Source organism: Somniosus microcephalus, chromosome 14 (assembly GCF_052327205.1).
Source record: "Somniosus microcephalus isolate GS21.2 chromosome 14, FLI_Smic_1.0, whole genome shotgun sequence".
In the NCBI taxonomy this organism is placed as follows: Eukaryota; Metazoa; Chordata; class Chondrichthyes; order Squaliformes; family Somniosidae; genus Somniosus; species Somniosus microcephalus.
The window spans coordinates 133,797,049-133,821,000 of NC_141000.1; the positions used below are offsets into that span (position 1 = coordinate 133,797,049).

At 48.8% G+C, this 23,952-nt stretch overlaps 1 protein-coding gene across 2 annotated transcripts in view; it reads left to right on the forward strand.

The window, feature by feature from the left end:
- Window positions 1-23,952, forward strand: part of slc37a1 (solute carrier family 37 member 1) — a 194,669-nt gene that overhangs the window by 82,110 nt on the left and 88,607 nt on the right. For both annotated transcript variants that reach the window (XM_086007336.1, XM_086007338.1), the window contains exons 7-10: window positions 11,093-11,169; window positions 11,276-11,442; window positions 14,271-14,308; window positions 22,987-23,070. In XM_086007336.1, the coding sequence (XP_085863462.1) occupies window positions 11,093-11,169; window positions 11,276-11,442; window positions 14,271-14,308; window positions 22,987-23,070 (366 nt within the window). The remainder of the gene's footprint in view (window positions 1-11,092; window positions 11,170-11,275; window positions 11,443-14,270; window positions 14,309-22,986; window positions 23,071-23,952) is intronic.

Consider the following 23,952-nt stretch of genomic DNA (forward strand, 5'->3'; position numbering starts at 1 on the left):
GGCTTTGTTGGTAAAGGATGGGATCAGTGCAGTGGTGAGAAGTGATATTTGCTCAGAAGATCAAGATGTAGAATCGGTTTGGGTGGAGATAAAAAATAATAAGGGGACAAAGTCTCTGGTGGACGTAGTCTACAGGCCCCCGAACAGTAGCAATACTGTTGGACAGAGTATAAATCAACAAATAATGGAGGCCTATAAAAAAGGTACGGTATTAATCATGGGTGATTTTAATCTCCATATTGATTGGACATATCAAATTGGCCATGGAAACCATGAGGAGGAGTTCATAGAGTGCATCCGGGATGGTTTCCTAGAACAGTATGTAATGGAACCGACCAGGGAGCAGGCTATCTTGGATCTGGTACTGTGTAATGAAACAGAATTAATAAATGATCTCATAGTAAAGGATCCTCTGGGAAAGAGTGATCATAGCATGGTTGAATTTCAAATTCAGTTGGAAGGTGAGAAAGTTGTATCTCAAACCAGTGTCCTGATCTTAAACAAAGGCAACTACAATGGCATGAGGGCAGAACTGGCTAAAGTGGACTGGAAAAATAAATTAAAGGGTAAGACAGTTGAAATGCAGTGGCGGACATTTAAGGAGATATTTCATAACTCTCAACAAAAATGTATTCCAGTGAGAAAGAAAGATTTTAAGAGAAGGGAGCACCATCCATGGCTAACTAAGGAAGTAAAGGATGGTATCAAATTGAAAACGAAGGCATACAATGTTGCCAAGATTGGTGGGAGACCAGAGGATTGGGAAATTTTTAAAAACCAACAAAGGATGACTAAAAAATAATAGAGAGAAGATGAATTATGAGAGTAAATTGGCAAGAAATATTAAAACAGATAGTAAGAGCTTCTACGGGTATATAAAAAGGAAGAGGGTAGCTAAAGTAAACGTTGGTCCCTTAGAGGATGAGACTGGGGAATTAATAATGGGGAACGGGGAAATGGCAGAGATTCTGAACAAAATATTTTGTATCTGTCTTCACAGAAGACACTAACATCATCTCAATAATGGATAATTAAGGGGCCACAGGGAGGGGGGAACTAAAGACAATCACCATCACTAAGGAAATAGTACTTGGTAAAATAATGGGACTAAAAGATGACAAGTCCCTTGGACCAGATAGCCTGCAACCCAGGGTCTTAAAAGAAGTGGCTGCAGAGATAGTGGATGCATTGGTTACAATATACCAAAATTCTCTGGACTCTGGAGAGGTCCCAGCAGATTGGAAAACTACTAATGTAACACCCCTATTTAAGAAAGGATGAAGACAGAAAGCAGGAAACTATAGACCAGTTAGCCTAACATCTGTTGTTGGGAAAATGCTGGAGTCCTTCATTAAGGAAGCAGTAGCAGGGCATTTAGAAAAACATACTGCAGTCAAACAGAGTCAGCATGGTTTTAGGAAAAGGAAATCATGTTTAACAAATTTGCTGGAGTTCTTTGAGGATGTAACAAGCAGGGTAGACAAGGGTGAGCCAGTGGATGTGATGTATTTGGATTTCCAGAAAGCATTCGATAAGGTGCCACATAAAAGGTTACTGCATAAGATAAGAGCTCATGGAATTGGGGATGACGTGAAAGTGGCGACGTTCCTCAGTGTGATCGGAGCAAAAACATTTGGCTTGTTACGGAGTTTGATGCACCCGGATAAGCCCGGCGCTAAGACACATTATCAGATTGTGGAAGTTTTGGAAACACATTTCGCACCCAAACCGCTGCTGATTGCCGAGAGGTTCAGGTTCCACAAATGAAACCAAGGGGAGGGTGAGTCCATAGCCGAATATGTTGCAGTGCTAAAGAAGCCAACTGAGCATTGTGAGTTTGGTGAAACTCTAAATGACACTGTCCGTGATAGGTTTGTGTGTGGATTAAGATGTGAAGCAACACAGAAGCGCTTGCTCACGACTGACAAACTGACGCTTAAATCAGCAGTGGAGTTCGCTGTGTTTATGGAGTTAGCAGCTAAAGATGCACAGCTGTTGGGGGCTGCAACAAGAGTGCACAGGGTAGCAGCTACACCGGATAAGCATGCAAGGGGCGCCAGAGAGTGTTACAGATGTAGAAGGTCAGGTCATCAGCCACCTCACTGCTGGTGTAAAGACCTGACCTGTCGGAAATGTGAAAAGAAAGGACACATTGAACGTGTGAGTAAAGGGCAAAGCAAACAATCCTACACAGAGACACACAAAAACAAACAAGGAAACACATCCAACTGGCGTTCTAAAAAGAAAAACCTACACATGGTGAAACAAGAACAGGAAGACAGTGACACAGACTCTGATGGGGAGCTGAATCTCCATGTGTTAACGGTGAATGGAGGCTCATCAGGCTATGGAGTCACTCCACTACTAGAGGGAATACCGGTCAAAATGGAGCTGGATATGGGGGCCGCTGTCTCCTTGATTTTCAGAGAAGCAATTCAAAGAAAAACTGAACCACCTATCACTGACGCTGGCCAAGCTCATCTTAAAGACCTACACTAGGGAAACAGTCCCAATGCTGGGTAAGACGGAGGTCAAGGTGGAGCTTAATGGACAAACCGTGATGCTGCCAGTTTACGTGGTCAAGGGTGACTATCCATCCCTGATGGGCAGGCCATGGTTGGAGAAAATTCATCTGGATTGGAAAAAAGTGAATGCGGTGTCAGTCGAAGAGGCGGAGCTAGCGGCAGTGTTGACAAAGCATGCGGCTGTCTTTGACGGAGAATTGGGGAGTATGAAGGGGATTACGGTCAAACTCGAGGTGAAGCCTGACAGCCAGCCACGATTCCTGAAGGCCAGGAATGTTCCCTACGCCCTCAGACCAAAGGTGGAGGCTGACCTGGAGCGTCTGGTCAAGATAGGGGTCCTGGTGCCGGTTTCGCACAGTGAGTGCGCCACGCCCATGGTACCAGTGATGAAGAGTGATGGCGCGGTTCGCTTATGTGGAGATTTCAAAGTAACAGTGAATCCTGTGCTTTCAGCTGAACAGTACCCCCTCCCCATCATTGAAGATCTTTTCGCGGGTCTAGCAGGCGGTCAGAAGTTTAGCAAGATTGATCTATGCCAAGCCTACTTGCAGATGCATGTAGAAGAGGACTCACAGAAGTACCTCACCATCACCACCCACAAGGGCCTCTACAGGTACTGCCGCCTACCCTTTGGTATAACGTCAGCACCAGCATTGTTTCAGCGGGCTATGGACCAGATCTTAAGCGGCATTCCAGGGGTACAATGTTATCTCGGCGATATCCTTGTCACAGGAAAGGACGACAACGAGCATCTGCAGAACCTGACGAAGACTTGAAGAATATGGCTTACGCGTTCGCAAGGACAAATGCGAATTTTTCAAGCCATCAGTGGAGTACCTAGGCCATGTCATCGATGCGGACGGCCTACACACAGCACCGTCGAAGGTGAAGGCCATTGCCGACGCTCCTGCACCTACAAATGTCGGCTAGCTGCGGTCATTCTTAGGTCTCCTGAACTATTACGGAAAGTTTATTGCACAGCTGGCATCACTGTTGAAGCCATTACAGGAGTTGCTGTGTCAGGGCAAGGCCTGGGCGTGGACGAAGGAGTGCGAAGCTGCATTCAAGAAAGCCAAAGCAGCTTTGACTGACCCCAGGGTGTTGACGCACTTTGACCCGTTGTTGCAGATTCAGCTGGCCTGTGACGCGTCGCCTTATGGCGTCGGCGCGGTCGTGTCTCACATCTTTCTCTCCGGCGAAGAGAAGCCGATTGCATTCGCGTCAAGGTCCCTGAGCAAGGCGGAGGTGAAATACCCGCAGATCGAAAAAGAGGCTTTGGGCATCATCTTTGGAATCAAAAAGTTCCATCACTACTTGTTCGGAAGGAAATTCACCTTGCTGACGGATCATCATCCTCTGACATCGATCTTTGGTCCACACACAGGAATACCCTCCCTGGCAGCGTGCAGGATGCAGCGCAGGGTGCTGATGTTAAGCGCTCACAATTACAACATCAAATACCAGAGGTCAGCAGCACATGGCAATGCGGACGGATTGTCAAGACTTCCGCTGCCTGTGCCCTCTGAAGGTTGTGAGCAGAAGATTTTCTACTTTGACATGGTGACCAATGCTCCTGTCACGGCCCAGCAGGTCAAGAAAGAGACCAGAGTGGACCCTACGCTATCCAAGGTGCTGGATCGGGTGATGCGAGGAGACGGATCACGGGTGTCAGACGCACCACCTGAGCTCCTACCTTACCTGTCAAGAGGGAAGGAGTTGTCTGTCACGTCAGGATGCCTCCTTTGGGGCATGCGAGTGATCATACCACCAAAGCTGCGGAAATGTGCCTTCAACGAGCTGCACTCAGGACATTGTGGTATTGTCCGGATGAAGGAGCTGGCACGAAGCTACTTCTGGTGGCCCGGTCTGGATCATGAAATTGAAGTTGAAGCGAAATCATGCCCATCATGCGAGACAACCAGGGATACGCCAAGAGCAGCGCCACTGCATCCATGGGAATGGCCGGCGACACCGTGGCAACGGATCCATCTGGACTTCGCGGGACCAGTGGAAGGAGCAGTGTTCCTGGTCGCGGTGGACTCCCATTCCAAATGGCCGGAGGTTGCAGTAATGTCCACTACCACTACGGAGGAAACCATCGAGACTCTGAGAGAGATGTTCGGCCGATTTGGTCTGCCGGAGCAAATCGTAACCGACAATGGAACACAGTTCACATTCCAGGAGATGGAGGAGTTCCTCAAGAGCAATGGAATCCAGCACACGTTCTCTGCGCCTTATCATCCATCCACGAATGGATTGGCGGAGAGATTTGTCAGAACGCTGAAACGCGCGTTGAAAGCTGCAAGAAGTGATGCTCCTCTAAAGCAGCGCCTGAATGCTTTCTTGCTGAAATACCGAAACACGCCTCATGCTACGACTGGAGCATCTCCTGCTTACCTACTCATGGGAAGGCAGCTACGGACACGCCTTGACCTGCTGAGGCCAACGTCCACAGAAGCAATGGTGCATGCCAATCAGCAGGATCAAGTCAGCAGACGAGCTCAGAGGTCCAAAGAACGACGCTTTGTGGTGGGGGGCAAAGTCCTAGTGCGTAACTACACCACCCCGGAGCAGTGGATCCCGGCTACGGTCATTCAAAAGACGGGCCCCGTTTCATACCGAGTCCGCACCAGAGATGACCGAACATGGAGACAGCATGTAGACCAGTTACTGCCAAGACAGTCGCCACAGGTAACCCAAGAAACAGAGGATCAAGGACCTGCTGGGGGCTCCAGCAGGGACTGGTCATCCGACCCTGAGATGGTGGCACCATCCACTCTTGTGCCATCGAGGGAGGAAGCCATGCCTGCAGGGTCACGGGAGAGCCAGCCAGAGCCTGCTCCTGAGACTAGGCGTTACCCCCAAAGAGAAAGGCAGCCTCCAGAGCGCCTTAGTTACAGTTAGTGCTAACCTGTGTGCATGGGGCAGAATAATCCCCAGGGTTAGTGGAATGTAGAGGCAGTCTACCCTCTCTTCCAAAGTGATAGTCATTTTCAGTTATTCTGTTTTGTGGACATTCTATTTTAAGGGGGAGGAAATATGTTGTGTATTTTGAATGTGTATTAGAATTGTCCCACATGGGATACCGTAGTGGTGATTTGCAATGCACTATGGGAAATGTAGTGCATTGAGTGAAGAAGCACATTGTAAATAAAATGGCCGTTAACTAAACTCTCCACCCCGGAGTCCTCCTTAATTGTTATATAGGTAAGGGTATAAAACCCCTTGAGACACAACAGTATATTTAACACAATATATATAAATGATCTGGATCAGGGAATTGGATGCAATATTTCCAAATTCGCTGACGACACTAAACTAGGAGGAGGGGTGGGCTCTGATGAGGATGTCAGGAGGCTACAGTGCGATTTGGACAGGTTGGGGGAATGGGCGGATACGTGGCAGATGCACTATAATGTGGATAAATGCGAGGTTATCCACTTTGGGGGTAAAAACAGGAGGGTAGATTATTATCTAAATGGCAATAGATTGGGAGATGGGGAAGTGCAGAGGGACCTGGGTGTTCTTGTGCACCAGTCACTGAAGGAGAGCATGCAGGTGCAACAGGCGATTAAGAAGGCAAATGGTATGTTGGCCTTCATATCAAGGGGGTTCGAGTATAGGAATAGGGATACCTTACTACAGCTGTACAAGGTGCTGGTGAGACCGCATCTGGAGTATTGTGTACAGTTTTGGTCGCCCCATCTGCGGAAGGATGTTCTTGCCATGGAAAGAGTGCAGCGGCGATTCACCAGGCTGATACCTGGAATGGCGGGAATGACCTACGAGGAGAGATTGAATAGTTTGGGCTTGTACTCACTGGAGTTTAGAAGATTGAGAGGGGATCTCATCGAAACATATAAAATTATGGCAGGCCTGGACAGGCTGAATTCAGAGAGAATGTTTCCAATGGCAGGGGAGCACAGAACCAGGGGCCACAGTCTAAAAATAGCGGGCAAATCATTTAAAACAGAGATGAGGAAGAATTTCTTCACTCAAAGAGTGGTGAGCCTGTGGAATTCCCTGCCACAGAGGGCTGTGAAGGCTAATTCAATAAATATTTTCAAGAGAGAATTGGATATATTTCTGAAGGCTAAGGGGATTAAGGGTTACGGAGAAAAGGCGGGGACGGGGTACTGAACTGGTAAGATCAGCTAAGATCTCAGACGAAGATCAGCCATGATATCATTGAATGGCGGAGCAGGCTCGAAGGGCCGAATGGCCTACTCCTGTTCCTATCTCTATGTTTCTATGTTTCCACCCCGGAGTCCTCCTTAATTGTTATATAGGTAAGGGTATAAAACCCCTTGAGACACAACAGTATCTGAAAGAAAAAAATTTGCAGGGCTACGGGGAAAGGGCAGGGGAGTGGGAGTAGATGAGAGTTGGTACAGGCTTGACTGGCCGAATGGTCTTTTTCCGTGCTGTAACCATTCTATGATGCCCTTTCCAGTGCCTACAGCTATTTCTGATCATTACACTAATCAAACCAAAGATGCTTGTTGAGAGAAGAAAGGGGAATTAAGTGAATGTTCTACCTCGTGCTGTTTCTTTACCCTACATGGTTTGTTGTCTTTTCTGGGTTACATAATGGGCTCGCTGATTAGCCCTGACCACTGGTAAGAAAGTGTAAATGTTCTGGTTCATGAGTTGTGGAATTGAATTGAATAAATGTGATAAATTGTGCACTCAGCAGAAAAATTACCAAGAAAGCTGCTGGCTTGTCATAACTGGTATGGACTGGTTGGGCCGAATGGCCTGTTTCTGTGCCGTATATCCGATGTAAAACAACTCAGATGATTCATTAACCTGTCACACCCCCCCACCCGTGTGGTCCACACTTGACTTTCAACCACACTACGTGCTTGACTATTAATCTCCCCTAAAGTGACCTACGAAGCCTCAGTTGTATAAACAACCACTAAAGAAGACGACTCCCCATCACCTCACTGAACAGCCAGCACTGGCCAATAAATGTGGCCTTTCCAGTGCCAGCCACATCCCATCTCCTAAAAACTAGGTGATATCCCTCATCTTAACTCTCGTGGTCTCTGCACTATGGGCACCTCTGTTTCTCAGTGTAAAAATAGCCTGAGGTTGGCCTGAGCAGGACAGGCACAGTGGACTTCTCTGAATTCTACTTTGAACAGCAAGCAGTTAGGAAATCAAATGGTATGTTGGCCTTTATTACAAGAGGATTTGAGTATAAGAGTAAAGTCATCTTACTGCAATTATATTGGACCCTGGTGAGACCACACCTGGTGTATTGTGTACAGTTTTTGTCTCCTTACTTAAGGAAGGATATACTTGCCATAGAGGGAGTGCAACGAAGGTTCACCAGACTGGTTCCTGGGATGGGGGGATTGTCCTATGAGGAGAGATTGAGTAGACTAGGCCTGAATTCTCTAGAGTTTAGAAGAACGAGAGGTGATTTCATTGAAACATACAAAATTCTTACAGGGCTTGACAGGGTAGATGGAGGGAGTATGTTTCCCCTGGCTGGGGAGTCTAGAACCAGGGGGCACAGTCTCAGGATAAGGGGTCGGCCATTTAGGACTGAGATGAGGAGAAATTTCTTCACTCAGACGGTGGTGAATCCATGAAATTCTCTACCCCAGAGGGCTGTGGAGGCTCAGTCGTTGAGTATATTCAAGACAGATACCTATAGATTTTTGGATATCAAGCGAATCAAGAGATATGGGGAGCGGGCGGGAAAGTGGAGATGAGGTAGAAGATCAGCCATGATCTTATTGAATGGCGGAGCAGGCGCGAGGGGCCGAATGGCCAACTCCTGCTTCTATTTCTTATGTTTCTTATAAAGTGAGACTAATTTTGTTCTTTCATTTTCAGTTTGGCTCTCCTGCACTCAATTTTCTTTTTATTGTTTCTTCCTCTCCCTCTTGCTTTTTGTATCCCCCCCTCGCCCCCCCCCCCGTCGTCGCTCTTGCCCCCCCCCCCGTCGTCGCTCTTGCCCCCCCCCCGTCGTCGCTCTTGCCCCCCCCGTCGTCGCTCTTGCCCCCCCCGTCGTCGCTCTTGCCCCCCCCGTCGTCGCTCTTGCCCCCCCCGTCGTCGCTCTTGCCCCCCCGTCGTCGCTCTTGCCCCCCCGTCGTCGCTCTTGCCCCCCCCGTCGTCGCTCTTGCCCCCCCCGTCGTCGCTCTTGCCCCCCCCGTCGTCGCTCTTGCCCCCCCCGTCGTCGCTCTTGCCCCCCCCGTCGTCGCTCTTGCCCCCCCCGTCGTCGCTCTTGCCCCCCCCGTCGTCGCTCTTGCCCCCCCCCGTCGTCGCTCTTGCCCCCCCCCGTCGTCGCTCTTGCCCCCCCCCCGTCGTCGCTCTTGCCCCCCCCGTCGTCGCTCTTGCCCCCCCTGTCGTCGCTCTTGCCCCCCCCGTCGTCGCTCTTGCCCCCCCGTCGTCGCTCTTGCCCCCCCCGTCGTCGCTCTTGCCCCCCCCGTCGTCGCTCTTGCCCCCCCCGTCGTCGCTCTTGCCCCCCCCGTCGTCGCTCTTGCCCCCCCCGTCGTCGCTCTTGCCCCCCCCGTCGTCGCTCTTGCCCCCCCCGTCGTCGCTCTTGCCCCCCCCGTCGTCGCTCTTGCCCCCCCCGTCGTCGCTCTTGCCCCCCCCGTCGTCGCTCTTGCCCCCCCCGTCGTCGCTCTTGCCCCCCCCCGTCGTCGCTCTTCCCCCCCCCCGTCGTCGCTCTTGCCCCCCCCCGTCGTCGCTCTTGCCCCCCCCGTCGTCGCTCTTGCCCCCCCCGTCGTCGCTCTTGCCCCCCCCGTCGTCGCTCTTGCCCCCCCCGTCGTCGCTCTTGCCCCCCCCGTCGTCGCTCTTGCCCGCCCCGTCGTCGCTCTTGCCCCCCCCGTCGTCGCTCTTGCCCCCCCGTCGTCGCTCTTGCCCCCCCCCGTCGTCGCTCTTGCCCCCCCCGTCGTCGCTCTTGCCCCCCCGTCGTCGCTCTTGCCCCCCCGTCGTCGCTCTTGCCCCCCCGTCGTCGCTCTTGCCCCCCCCGTCGTCGCTCTTGCCCCCCCCGTCGTCGCTCTTGCCCCCCCCGTCGTCGCTCTTGCCCCCCCCGTCGTCGCTCTTGCCCCCCCCGTCGTCGCTCTTGCCCCCCCCGTCGTCGCTCTTGCCCCCCCCGTCGTCGCTCTTGCCCCCCCCGTCGTCGCTCTTGCCCCCCCCGTCGTCGCTCTTGCCCCCCCCGTCGTCGCTCTTGCCCCCCCCGTCGTCGCTCTTGCCCCCCCCGTCGTCGCTCTTGCCCCCCCCGTCGTCGCTCTTGCCCCCCCCGTCGTCGCTCTTGCCCCCCCCGTCGTCGCTCTTGCCCCCCCCCGTCGTCGCTCTTGCCCCCCCCCCGTCGTCGCTCTTGCCCCCCCCGTCGTCGCTCTTGCCCCCCCCGTCGTCGCTCTTGCCCCCCCCGTCGTCGCTCTTGCCCCCCCCGTCGTCGCTCTTGCCCCCCCCGTCGTCGCTCTTGCCCCCCCCGTCGTCGCTCTTGCCCCCCCCCCGTCGTCGCTCTTGCCCCCCCCCGTCGTCGCTCTTGCCCCCCCCCGTCGTCGCTCTTGCCCCCCCCCGTCGTCGCTCTTGCCCCCCCCGTCGTCGCTCTTGCCCCCCCCGTCGTCGCTCTTGCCCCCCCCGTCGTCGCTCTTGCCCCCCCGTCGTCGCTCTTGCCCCCCCCGTCGTCGCTCTTGCCCCCCCCCCCGTCGTCGCTCTTGCCCCCCCCGTCGTCGCTCTTGCCCCCCCCCCCCCCGTCGTCGCTCTTGCCCCCCCCGGTCGCTCTGGCCCCCCCCCCCGGTCGCTCTGGCCCCCCCCATCGCTCTGGGCCGCCCCCCCCCCGTCGCTCCGGCCCCCCCCCCGTCGCTCTCGCCCCCCCCCCCCCGTCGCTCTCGCCCCCCCCCCCCCCGTCGCTCTCTCCTCCCCCCCCGTCGCTCTGGCCCCCCCCCCCCGTTGCTCTCATCCCCCTCCCCATCGCTCTGGCCCCCCCCCGTCACTCTCCGCCACCCCCCCCCCCCGTTGTCGTCGCCCTCGCCCGCCCCCCCCCCCCGGCCCCCTCCCCCCCCCCCCCCCTCCCCGGCCCCCTCTCCCCCGTTCCATGCCAACGCCTCCTTTACCTCATGAACCGATCGCTCTCTTCCTCACTTCACTCTCGCCCGATCTTCTGTCCAGCTTTGCCAGTGAGCGGCATGTTGCTCTCCGCTGGCAATAGTTCTGGCCCCCTTCCCCCACAACCAAAAATGAGCACACCCGAATTTGTAGGCCATTGTTTGCTCTCAGGCTAGACTCGTACGGGTACTACCCTTTTGCCTAGGACTCTTCATTTAAAAATCTAGCTGTGAACAAGAACCAATTTAAAACTCACTGTTTAATTAAATGTGACCCATGGATGCTATTTGGAGCTATGCCTCGAATTGTTGCGGGTGATTATTAAATAGTAAGTATCGCAGTGTATGGATCTGGATCAGGATCAGATTTTCCCAGCTCACATTACATCATCGAATATGGTCTGCCGTGCATTCACTCCCCACCCCATTACAAGTGCAGTAATGAATTGTTGGCACTAATGTTAATGTAACCTTTTGGTTTACTTGGTTTTCCAGGTTGCTAATGGTTTAGTGCAGACAACTGGCTGGCCCAGCGTTGTAACCTGTATTGGGAACTGGTTTGGAAAGGGAAAGTAAGGAACTGCCTAATAACATTTCAGAATACTTATTGAGTGTTTTATTTATTTGAGTTTTTATGAGACTTGAAGCTTATCTCGTGTTTTTTTGTACATGTGACAGGAGAGGCCTGATAATGGGCATCTGGAATTCCCACACCTCTGTGGGGAACATCCTGGGCTCTTTGATAGCTGGTTACTGGGTCTCCAGCTGTTGGGGAATGTCCTTCGTGGTGCCGGGCATCATTGTTGCACTAATGGGAGTGGTTTGTTTCCTGTTCCTGATTGAACGTGAGTATTTATAAGATCATTTTTTAAAGAATTCTATAAATAACTGTTAGTAGACTCCCCACCTCTAGGCACTGTGAAACCATTTCAATTGATATTGTATCTTTAATTCTTATATAGCTTACAAAATTCTAGTAATATTTTGTCAAATATCTTGAAATTCCAGAGTATATTAATTCTCTGGATGTGGGCGTTGCTGGCAAGGCCGGCATTTTTTGCCCGACCTAGTTGCCCTTAACCAGTTAACTCCAGGGAATACAACCTTAGTTTGTGTAATCTCTCCTCATAATTTAACCCTTGGAGGCCGGGTATCATTCTGGTAAACCTACGCTGCACTCCCTCCAAGGCCAATATATCCTTCCTAAAGTGTGTTTTATTTATTTGAGTTTTTATGAGACTTGAAGCTTATCTCATGTTTTTTTGTACATGTGACAGGAGAGGCCTGATAATGGGCATCTGGAATTCCCACACAAACCAGTGCCCAGAACTGCTCCCAGTGCTCCAGGTGTGGTCTACCAGGGTTTTGTACAGCTGCAGCATAACTTCTACCCCCTTATAGTCCAGTCCTTTAGATATAAAGGCCAGCATTCCATTAGCCTTTGTGATTATTTTCTGTAGCTGTCCATGACATTTTAATGATATGTACAAGGGCTCCGAAGTCTCTCTGGACCGCCACTATTTTTAGCTTTTTGCCATTTAGAAAGTACCCAGTTCTATCCTTCACACTTGCCTACATTGAAATCCATTTGCCAGTTTTGCCCATTCACTTAATCTATTAATATCACTTTATGTTTCCATCTACAATGCCACCTATCTTTGTGTTATCGGCAAATTTGGATATATGACTTCCTATGCCATCATCTAAATCATTAATAAATACTGTGAATAGTTGAGGCCCCAACACAGATCCCTGTGGGACACCACTAGTCATATCCTGCCAATTCGAGTACCTGCCCATTATCCCTACTCTCTGTCTCCTGCCGCTCAGCCAACCTCCTAACCAGGTCAATAATTTGCTCTCAATTCCATGAGCTTCAACTTTAGCTAACAGTCTCTTATGAGGGACTTTATCGAATACCTTCTGAAAGTCCATATAAATAACATCCTTAGACATGCCCTTGTCCACTACTTTAGTCACTTCTTCAAAAAATTCAATCAGGTTAGTCAGGCATGACCTAGCTTTCACAAATTCATGCTGGCTCTCCCTGATTAGCTGAAAATGTTTAAGGTGTTCAGTCACTCTATCCTTAATTACAGGCACAAGTAATTTCCCGACAACAGACACTAGACTAACTGGTCTACAATTCCCTGGTTTCCCACTCATCTTTCTTAAATAATGGAGTGACGTACAATTTTCCAATCTAAAGGAATGGTTCCTGAATCGAGAAGAAACGTTGGAAGATTATATAGTTCTGACAAAGGGTCATTGGCCTGAAACGTTAACTCTGTTTCTCTCTCCACAGATGCTGCCTGACCTGCTGAGTATTTCCAGCATTTTCTTTCTTTTTTTATTTCAGATTTCCAGCATCTGCAGTATTTTGCTTTTGGAAGATTATAGTTAGGGCATCTGCAATGTTCTCATTACTTCCTTTAAAACCCTGGGATGGAAGCCATCTGGTCCTGGGGATTTGTCACTCTTTAGTGCCATTATTTTCTTCATTACTGTTATTTTACTTACGTTAATTTTGGTGAGCCCCCGTCCCTGATTCAATATTAGTTTCCTTGGGATGTCAGGCATGCTATCCTCTTCCTCTACTGTAAATACTGACGCAAAGTAATTACTCAACATGTCCACCCTTTCCTTATTGTCATTTACAATGTCACCATTATCAGTTTTAAGGGTGCACATTGCTCCTGACCACCACCCTTTTCCTAATATAATTGTAAAATATTTTTGTGTTGATTTTGATATCTCTCGCAAGTTTCTTTTCATACTCCCTTTTTGTAGCTGTTTCTATCTGTTTTGTCACCTTTTGTTGTTCTTTGTATCTCTCCCAGTCGCCGGGATCTGTGGTAGTTTTTGCATTTTTGTATGCTTTTTCTTTTAGTTTTATGGGCTGAATGACCTCTTCCTGTGCTGTAATTTTGATGGTTCTGTTAGTTTTAAGCTTGGATATAATGGTTTGACCTTTTGTAGAAGACAGGAGAATGTGATGTGCATCTCCAGTGCAATGTACTGTAGTTAGGGGTTAATTTTTAATCCCATGGCATGCTATCTCACTCACAGCACACATTAGGGACAACATGGGTTAGATGTCGAGGAAAGCTCCCTCTATCCCGTGACATTTCCACTTTGTTTCTCAGCCATCCTGTGGGCTTTGAGTGAAATTGCCAATTATGGATATTTTTGTGCTACGGGCCCATGTCCTTTAGTAACTGGTTTGAGACTGCCCCAAACAGTCAAGGAAGGTTTCGATCCTCCTGGTCTGAGCCAGGCTCTGACGATAAAAGGCCAGTGTCTGAGCCACTGCTCTACCTGTACTCTTATTAACAGATCGGGGCTGATTTTTTTTGTTTTGATTTTATTTTGTATCTACTGTACATGAACATTCCATTGTCCAGTATATTGAATGCCTGTACAAAGTGTTGGTGATAATAGAGCCTGTAGAAACTCAACTGTCACATTCACCATGTAAGGCTCAACAAAGTCTGTTCAGCGCAGCATCTTCAGCCAGAGAATCCATGGAAGAAGTCTGCTAACCTGGACCGGTGCCTCATCTTTCTTCTCTTACGCTTAAGCCAGCACATATGCTTTCGACACTTATTCTCATGTCGACAAGCATCCAAGTCCATTTCTTCTTGCATTAACTTAGCTTTACTCTTTTCTTTAGATCCACAAGATGTAAAATGCACTCCAACCCGAACCTGTGTGAGTATTTCTTGAAAATTGATACTTGATGTTCGAAGTAAACCTGTTTCACAATTTGCAACAGCCTTTATTCAGCGGCTTAATGTGAGAGCTCCTGACTGGTTGGTGACTTGGTTATGCGTGGGACATTGAGTCACAAAGCCCTCGATATTGGAAGATGCTTTCTTTCCTAGGGCTGCATTTTGTAATTTACCCAAATCCCATTTGAAAGTACTCTGTGCAGGAGTTAGAACCTGTGTGAAAATGGAACGAAATAATGAGATGGCAATATTCAAATATCGAATTCTGATGCTCTGCACCGACTTTTGTGAACGTCTTTATTCATTGATCCAGTAAAACTGTTGGCCTCAGTGCAGCTCTTTTTGCTGTTTTATAATTGAATTACCCAGAGCTATATGCTTTTGATTTTAAAAGGCCTATTGTGTAGGTTTTATGACTTTACACTAACACAGATGCAGTTGATGGCCGGAGTATGATTTTATGACGTGGTATTGCAGTGTTGCCCCTTTTGTGGACAGGCTGCATGGTGTTCTCTCACAGCACCTCTGCTTGCAATATGGCCAGCAGCAAGGCAGAAAAACGTCCCTTATCATTATGGATACCTCCTCACCTTCTCTTGGGGAGTGGAGCAGATGATTCACTCCTGCCTCAAGTAGAATTGTAACTTTTTTCTGACAGTCTTCGTTCTTCTTCCCCAATTGTGTACTTCGCCGAATCTGTATTGGAAAGCAGTAACTGACTCGGAGCTGGACAGTAAACGGTCCAGTGACAGCTGATTGCAGGTAGCTTGGATGCAATGACCAGTCGAGAGACCAGAGCACCTAATTTTTCCAACAGGACACAAGTCATTCTCTTTTGTCTTGGCGCCAGTATTTCTCTGTGTTGATACCAAGTGGTATCTAGCAGGAAGGGGCAGCACAAGTAACAAAATTCTTCCGCCCCCTCATCACAATCAACACCCTTCCAGGAACCCCGCCATTCCTGGGGATTTCCTGGTTTACTCCTTCAGCACAATGGCTACCATTTGGTTTTATCTCCGTGTGGCTGCCTTTAAGATGGCTGCAATAGCATCCACTCCTGGAGCAGCACCAGCCTAGCCCTTCTGGGGCGAAATGCGGAGGCTATACATAGGGCTACCTGTAAAGGAGCTACCTGCAGTAGTTTGCAGACCACCTTCGACCTCACAGCTCATAATGATTACTAAGTGCTGTGGGTCTCTGAGCTGTCCTAAGATATGCCATCTCATACAAAACATATGAAAAATGGCAGGTAAAGACCAGCTGGTCCCTCGAGCCCTCAACCCACCCAACCGAAGCAGCCACGCAATCTCCCAGAAAGGCAAAAAAATAACCTTAGGCAAATTTAGGAAAAATTGTTCTATAATCCCAAAGGTGATCGAACAAGGTCCAAGAGACCACAGTGACTACGTGACACAACTCGCAATGACCCATCTACCTTCTCTATGCAGTTATTTTGGATTCTCCCAGGAACTTGTGCAGCAAATCTGCACTCATAGCACATGGTTCCAAATATCAAGGGCTCTTGTAACAAGGACCAGGGGACATAAGATATGTTAGCCCTGAGTTCTACGCTTATGTAAGTTAAACCTGTGTGTCCTGGTCCTCCTTAACATATTTAGCTCAAATAACCTATGCAGTTGCACTGAGTCTAATACTTTCATTATTTTAAAGACCTCAATCAAGTCTCTTCGTAGTCTTTGCTTTCCTAGAGTGAAAAGCCCCAGCTTTCTTAGCCTATCATGGTAACTGAGGGCAAAGGAACATATGAGCAGAAGTAGGCCAATCAGGCCCTCGAGCCTGTTCCGCTATTCAGATAGATCATGATCTGTACCTCAAATCCATTGACCCTCCTTTGATCCATATCCTTTGATCCTCTTACCTAACAAAACATCGATTGATCTCAGTCTTGAAAATTTCAATTGAGCCCCAGCATCCACAGCCTGTTGGGGGAGAGAGTTCCAGATTTCCACTACACTTAGCTTAAAGTGCTTTCTTATTTCAATCCTCAATGGCCCAGCTCTAATTTTAAGGTGATGCCCCCTTGTTCTGGATTCCCCCAACAGAAGAAATAGTTTATCAGTATCTACCCGATCGAATCCTTTTAACATTTTAAAGACCTCGATTAGATCACCCTGAAACAACAGCAACTTGCACTTATATATCTCCTTTAATGTAGTAAAACCTCCCAAGGTGCTTCACAGGAGTGTTATCAAACAAAATTTGACACCGAGCCACATAGGAGATATTAGGACAGATGATCAAAAGCTTGGTCAAAGAGGTAGGTTTTAAGGAGTGTCTTAAAGGAGAGAAAGTTGGAGAGGTTTAGGGAGGGAATTCCAGAGCTTAGGGCCTAGGCAGCTGAAGGCACGGCCGCCAGTGGTGGGGCGATTAAAATCAGGGATGTGGAAGAGGCCAGAATTGGAGGATTGCAGAGCTGGAGGAGGTTACAGAGGTTATGTAGGGATGGTAGGTAATCTAATGTGACTGGGGGAGATGTATCTATGGTAGGTAATCTAATGTGACTGAGGGAGATGTATCTATGGTGGGTAATCTAATGTGACTGAGGGAGATGCATCTATGGTGGGTAATCTAATGTGACTGAGGGAGATGTATCTATGATGGGTAATCTAATGTGACTGAGGGAGATGTATCTATGGTGGGTAATCTAATGTGACTGAGGGAGATGTATCTATGGTGGGTAATCTAATGTGACTGAGGGAGATGTATCTATGGTAGGTAATCTGATGTGACTGAGGGAGATGTATCTATGGTAGGTAATCTGATGTGACTGAGGGAGATGTATCTATGGTGGGTAATCTAATGTGACTGAGGGAGATGTATCTATGGTGGGTAATCTAATTGACTGAGGGAGATGTATCTATGGTGGGTAATCTAATGTGACTGAGGGAGATGTATCTATGGTGGGTAATCTAATGTAACTGAGGGAGATGTATCTATTGTTAAGTCTGTGTGTCCCAGTTATGCTTATTATAAATCACTGGACACAGACCACAAGAATAACTTTAACACGTCTTTACTATTCGGAGGTCAGGGCTGAACTGCCCAGCAAATCCCTACACAACACTTATATACCGGTGTGGTCACCACCGGTATTACAGTATACAGCAGCCAAGAGAAAGTAGTACATCTCTTAAGGTAGTTCTCTTAAGGTGGAACAGGTTACATACACCACAATCCTCCCTTTTTAGCTTCACAGTTATATCCCCATTTAACATAACATAATAACATATATATATACAACTTCATGCAAAACAGTTCAAAGATTCAGTCTCTGAGGAGGCCTCCTGATTCGAGTTGGATAACGCCTTTCAGGGGTCTCTGATTCTCGTTGCTGGGGTGACTTATCTAGTTGGTCTCTTATGGATTGGACATCATCATCAGGTACATTCACTTCTGAGGTAGATGCTTCAGGTTCACTAACTTCTTCCACGGTTGTCTCTGCCGTAACCATGGGTTCGACCCTTGTTCTCGATTCTACCAGTTGGTCAGCATGACGCCGTATTACATTTTCACCAATATCTACCGTGTACATCAGGGGTCCTTGTCTGGCCCGAATTGTTCCAGATTGCCATTTCTCGTTTTTATAGTCCCGGGCTAACACTGGTTGTCCTATTTCGAAACTCCGAGTGGTCTTGTTATTTATATGCTGGAACTGTTTGTTTTCAACTTCCCTCCGCACATTTGGTTTTAACAAGTCCAACCTGGACCGCAACCTCCTGTTATAGAACATCATGGCAGGACTTTGGTTTGTCACTGCATGAGTGGCGTTTCGATATGCCAGTAGGAATTTGTCCACCTTGTGTTGTAGTGGAATCTGATCTTCGCTCATGGCCTTTATTGCTTTTTTGAACGTTTGTACAAATCTCTCGGCCAACCCGTTTGTAGCCGGATGATATGGGGCAGAGGTATAATGTTTCACCCCATTCTTCTTCATGAATTTCTGGAATTCTTCTGACACGAACTGCGGTCCGTTGTCTGAACATATTTGTTCTGGCAATCCATTTCTTGCAAATATCGTTCTTAGCACCGCGATCGTCTTTTCCGAGGTAGTGGTAGTCATCTTAATCACTTCTGGCCATTTAGAATGTGCGTCCACCGCAATTAAAAACATGGAGTCCATGAATGGACCAGCAAAGTCAATATGTACACGTTGCCATGGGGTTGAAGGCCATTCCCATGGATGCAGCGGTGCAATCGGAGGTGCATTTTGCACTTTTTGGCACCCTGAGCAGCTTTTCGTCAGATCCTCTATCTGTTGGTCGATACCCGGCCACCACACATAAGCCCTAGCAAGGCTTTTCATCTTGACTCCCCCCAGATGACCTTCATGCAGTTCCTTTAGAACTCTCTCTCTTAACTTAGGAGGAATAATCACCCTTGTTCCATACATCAATGTTCCTTGACAGACAGACAGCTGTTCTCGTCTTGCTGAGAATGCCGGTAACAGTGGATCACCATGTGCTGGCCATCCCTTCACTGTCACTTCGTAGACCCGGGACAGTGTCGGGTCGTTCCTGGTTCTCTTTCAATACTTGCATTGGTGACTGGTAAACATTCGATGATGGTCGAGTGAAATAACTCAACCGGGTCAACCGTCGGTGCCTCCTCCTCTGTAGGTAGTGGCAGGCGCGACAGCCCATCAGCATTACCATGCTGCTTTGTACCTTTGAATTCGATCTGATATTGATGTGCCCCTAGGAAAAAGGACCGTCTCTGTGCTGTCATCACCGAAACACCCTTCTTAGGGTTAAAAATGGATACCAACGGCTGGTGGTCTGTCAGAAGCGTAAACTTTTGGCCCTGCAGGTAATGATTAAACTTCTTTACTCCCCACACAAGGCTGAGAGCCTCCCTATCTATCTGAGCATAGTTGCGCTCAGCGGAGGTCAATGATCTGGATGCGAACGCAACTGGCCTCTCCAGGCCATTTGGCAACTTGTGTGAGAGTACTGCCCCAATACCATATGGAGAAGCATCACAAGCCAAACGAATAGGCAGCGTTGGGTTGAAGTGAGCCAACGCTTCCTCTGAGGTGATCAATGCCTTGCTTTTGCGAAAGGCCCTCTTACAGTCCTCGCTCCACTTCCATGGTACTCCCTTCTGCAAAAGAGCATTCAGCGGGTGCAGCACCGTGGATAAATTTGGCAGAAACTTATGGTAATAGTTAATCAACCCTAGGAACGACCTCAACTGGGATACATTATCCGGAGCGGGAGCCTTCACAACAGCTTCGATCTTGTCAGGAGACTTATGAAGCCCCTCCTGGTCAATGACATGACCACAGTACGAGATCCGCTTCTGAAAGAACTCACATTTCTGGTGATTAACTCGAAGTCCATATTCTTTCAATCTGGTGAGCACCAGTTCCAAATTTGCAAGGTGTTCCTCGTCATCATCTCCTGTAATCAGAATATCGTCCAGGTAACATTGTGTGCCTGGAATTCCCTGTAATACCTGCTCCATGGCCCTCTGCCAAATTGCTGGAGCCGATGCCACTCCAAAAACCAGTCTATTATACCGGTACAAGCCTCTATGCGTGTTGATCGTGAGATACTGGCGTGACTCTGCCTCAACTTCCATCTGTAAGTACGCCTGCGCCAGGTCTATCTTGGTGAAGTGTTTCCCGCCAGACAACGAAGCGAAGATATCCTCAATCTGCGGAAGCGGATACTGCACTGTGTGAAGCACCGGATTAACAGTGATCTTGAAATCTCCACAGATGCGAACCTTCCCCGGTTCCCCCGGCTTGTTGCTCGATGAACGCTTCATGACGGGGACAATGGGCGTGGCCCACTCACTCCAGTCTACCTTAGACAGTACTCCTGAACGTTCTAGCCCTTCCAGCTCAGCTTCCACAGCAGGTCGTATCGCATAAGGTACCGGTCTGGCTTTGAAAAATTTCGGGTTTGCATGTTCTTCAACCTTGATGTTTGCCGTAATTCCTCTGTGTTCCCAGTCCCTGTTGGAACACCTCTTTAGCATCGTCCAATATTCTGGACAATCGTTTAGGTTTGACATCTTTTTTACCGCAATCTACCGTTAGTGCTTTTAAGGAATGCCAGTCCATATTTATTTTCCTAATCCACTCCCGTCCCAGTAGTGGTGGACCTCCCTCAGGTAGCACATATAAGTCCATTCCTCGGCTTTCTTTGCCCTTGTGGACCACCTTTACCTCTATCTTCCCGATGGGGTATACTCTTTGCCCCGTGTATGTTTTCAATACAATCTCCGTATCCCGTAGGGGAATATGTGGGAATAACCTTTTGTAATCTTGCTTATTCATGACCGTCAATGCCGATCCAGTGTCCAATTCCATCTTCACTTGGACTCCTGCTATCTGAAGTGTGACCCAGATAGTTTGGAGGTCTGCTTCATTACCAACATTGTGTACTCTTAGACTACCCAGTTCATTACTGCTGGAGTCTGAATCTGACTTCTGTTCGTTCGAACTGTTCTCTGTCACCTTGTGTACCTTTCTGTACTTTTCCTGCGGTGACTTTTTGTTGCTGGTCTTCTTTCCTGATCGGCATACTTTAGCAATGTGACCAAGCCTGCCACATTTTCTGCATTCCTGATTTTTGAACCAGCACTGGTTCTGATCGTGCGTTGTCTTTCCACAACGATAACATTTTACTGTACCCAAGACCATTTGATTGGTGCTGAGTTCCAGTGACCGTAGCTGCATTTCCGCAGTGCCTCTCGCTGCGGCTTCGTGCGATGCTGCAATAGTGACAGCTTTATCAAGCGTAAGATCATTCTCCTCAAGCAGTCGCTTTTGTGTTCCTTCTTTTAACAATCCACACACAAATTTATCTCTCAGCGCATCTGCTAGTCCTGTTCCAAACTGACAGTACTTTGATAGCTTATGCAGTTCAATTAAAAATTCAGCGTTGCTTTCGTCTTTCAGCTGCGTTCTTCTGTAAAATTTAAATCGTTCCGCTATCATCAGCGGCGTGGGGTTTAAATGATTTTTCAGGACAGTAACAATATTCGCGAAAGTCTGATCCGCCGGTTTATCTGGTGACAGAAGGTGCTTCAATAGCCCGTATGTCTTCGCACCCATTGAGCTTAATAAGGTTAGTGCTTTCTCATCATCTGGTACCTTATTTGCTTTACAATAAACTTCCATGCGTTCTACATACGTGGTCCAATCTTCGATATCGCTATCAAAGGTATTAATGTTCCCATGTTTAGACATCCTTGCAAGTTTTAAAATGTTTTCTTTTTCTCAAAATGGCGGCTTCCCGCGCTTGTCTTCTTCCCCCGCCTACTAAAATGGCGGCTTCCCGCGCTTGGCGGTCTTTCCCGCGCTCGTCTTCTTCCCCCGCCGACTACAATGGCGGATTCCCGCGTTTGCCTTCTTCCCCCGCTGGCTGCAATGGCGATTGCCGTGCTGCTGCCGTTCTTGCCTCCCCAGCGGTTCTCAATTCCCCGACGCTGCTTTTACTCCCCCGCGGTTCCCGTGGGCATTCACGCTTCCCCTGCTGTTGCGCCTCTCAGCCCCGCATGCAGCCCGGTCCTTTACACCGGCTGCGTTTGAGTTCTCCGCGGCTCTCGTGCCTTAAGCTGCCCCAGTCGCTGCGCCTCTCGGCCTCGATTGCAGTCCGGCCCTTTTCACCGGCCGTGGTCGAGTTCTCCGCCCTTTTTCCTCCGTTTTCCCTCCCCCACTCCACAGTCAACGCGGCCGACTTTCTGCTCGTGTCGCTGATCGGCTTACCCACCACCGTGGTAGAAGGGATGATCACTGCCTGTCGCTGATGGAGGGCTTCGTGGTCAGAATTTTTCTTTTTAACCCGGGTTCTAGATGCCTCCCGTGCGATGGTGCTCAGCAGGATGATGAGGGCGGATGCCTCTTCTCGACGCCCGTTCTGAGGACGAAGCTGCCTTGGATATAAAACTGCCGCAGGGCAAGATCGGACTCGTCGCCACTGTTAAGTCTGTGTGTCCCAGTTATGCTTATTATAAATCACTGGACACAGACCACAAGAATAACTTTAACAGGTCTTTACTATTCGGAGGTCAGGGCTGAACTGCCCAGCAAATCCCTACACAACACTTATATACCGGTGTGGTCACCACCGGTATTACAGTATACAGCAGCCAAGAGAAAGTAGTACATCTCTTAAGGTAGTTCTCTTAAGGTGGAACAGGTTACATACACCACATCTATGGTGGGTAATCTAATGTGACTGAGGGAGATGTATCTATGGTGGGTAATCTAATGTGACTGAGGGAAATATCATTCACACCTCATCTAGAGTCAACTTTTGTTTCTAAAATTGTCCCGTTACCTCTCCTTTTGCCTTGCACCATCATCCCTTTTGTCAGTCTATCTCTCCTGCCTTCCATCCTATCACAGACCTTCCCTTTGTTCTTTCCTCCCCTCCTCCCTGCCCCTGCTTAAAAATCTTTATTCTCTAACCTTTCCCAGTTCAGACGAAGGGTCCATGACTCGAAACGTTAACTCTGTTTCTCTCTCCTCGATGCTGCCTGACCTGCTGAGTGTTTCCAGCATTTTCTGTTACTTGAGATGTATCTATGGTGGGTAATCTAATGTGACTGAGGGAGTTGTATGTGTGGTAGGCATTATTGGATTTATTTTTATTAATTTTTCTTCCTGTATTTCATTGTTCACAGAAACCGTCCAAGTGTTTGAATGGGTGGGATGAATTTAAACAAAAGCGCCAGCTTTACCAAAGCAGTCGAAGTGACTCATTTATCGTAAGTAAAAGTGTCAGAGCCTTGTGTTTAATTACAGGTGGTACTGGCAGATGGCTGAGCATGGGTCACTCGCCTACACACCCTCACCCTTGGGATTGGTGTGCACAGTAAAGTGTGAGAGCAGCTTTGCCTGAATTCACCCCTTATTCAGGACAAGCTTCTGGCTGTGTGACATGCTACAGGCATAAAACTGTATGCTGTCACTCTGGTACAGTGTCATTCCTCACCCAGTCACTCTGGTACAGTGTCATTCCTCACCCAGTCACTCTGGTACAGTGTCATTCCTCACCCAGTCACTCTGGTACAGTGTCATTCCTCACCCAGTCACTCTGGTACAGTGTCATTCCTCACCCAGTCACCCTGGTACAGTGTCATTCCTCACCCAGTCACTCTGGTACAGTGTCATTCCTCACCCAGTCACTCTGGTACAGTGTCATTCCTCACCCAGTCACTCTGGTGCAGTGTCATTCCTCATCCAGTCACTCTGGTACAGTGTCATTCCTCACCCAGTCACTCTGGTACAGTGTCATTCCTCACCCAGTCACTCTGGTACAGTGTCATTCCTCACCCAGTCACTCTGGTGCAGTGTCATTCCTCACCCAGCCACTCTGGTGCAGTGTCATTCCTCACCCAGTCACCCTGGTGCAGTGTCATTCCTCACCCAGTCACTCGGGTACAGTGTCATTCCTCACCCAGTCACTCTGGTATAGTGTCACTCCTCACCCAGTCACTCTGGTACAGTGTCATTCCTCACCCAGTCACTCTGGTACAGTGTCATTCCTCACCCAGTCACTCTGGTACAGTGTCATTCCTCACCCAGTCACTCTGGTACAGTGTCATTCCTCACCCAGTCACTCTGGTGCAGTGTCATTCCTCACCCAG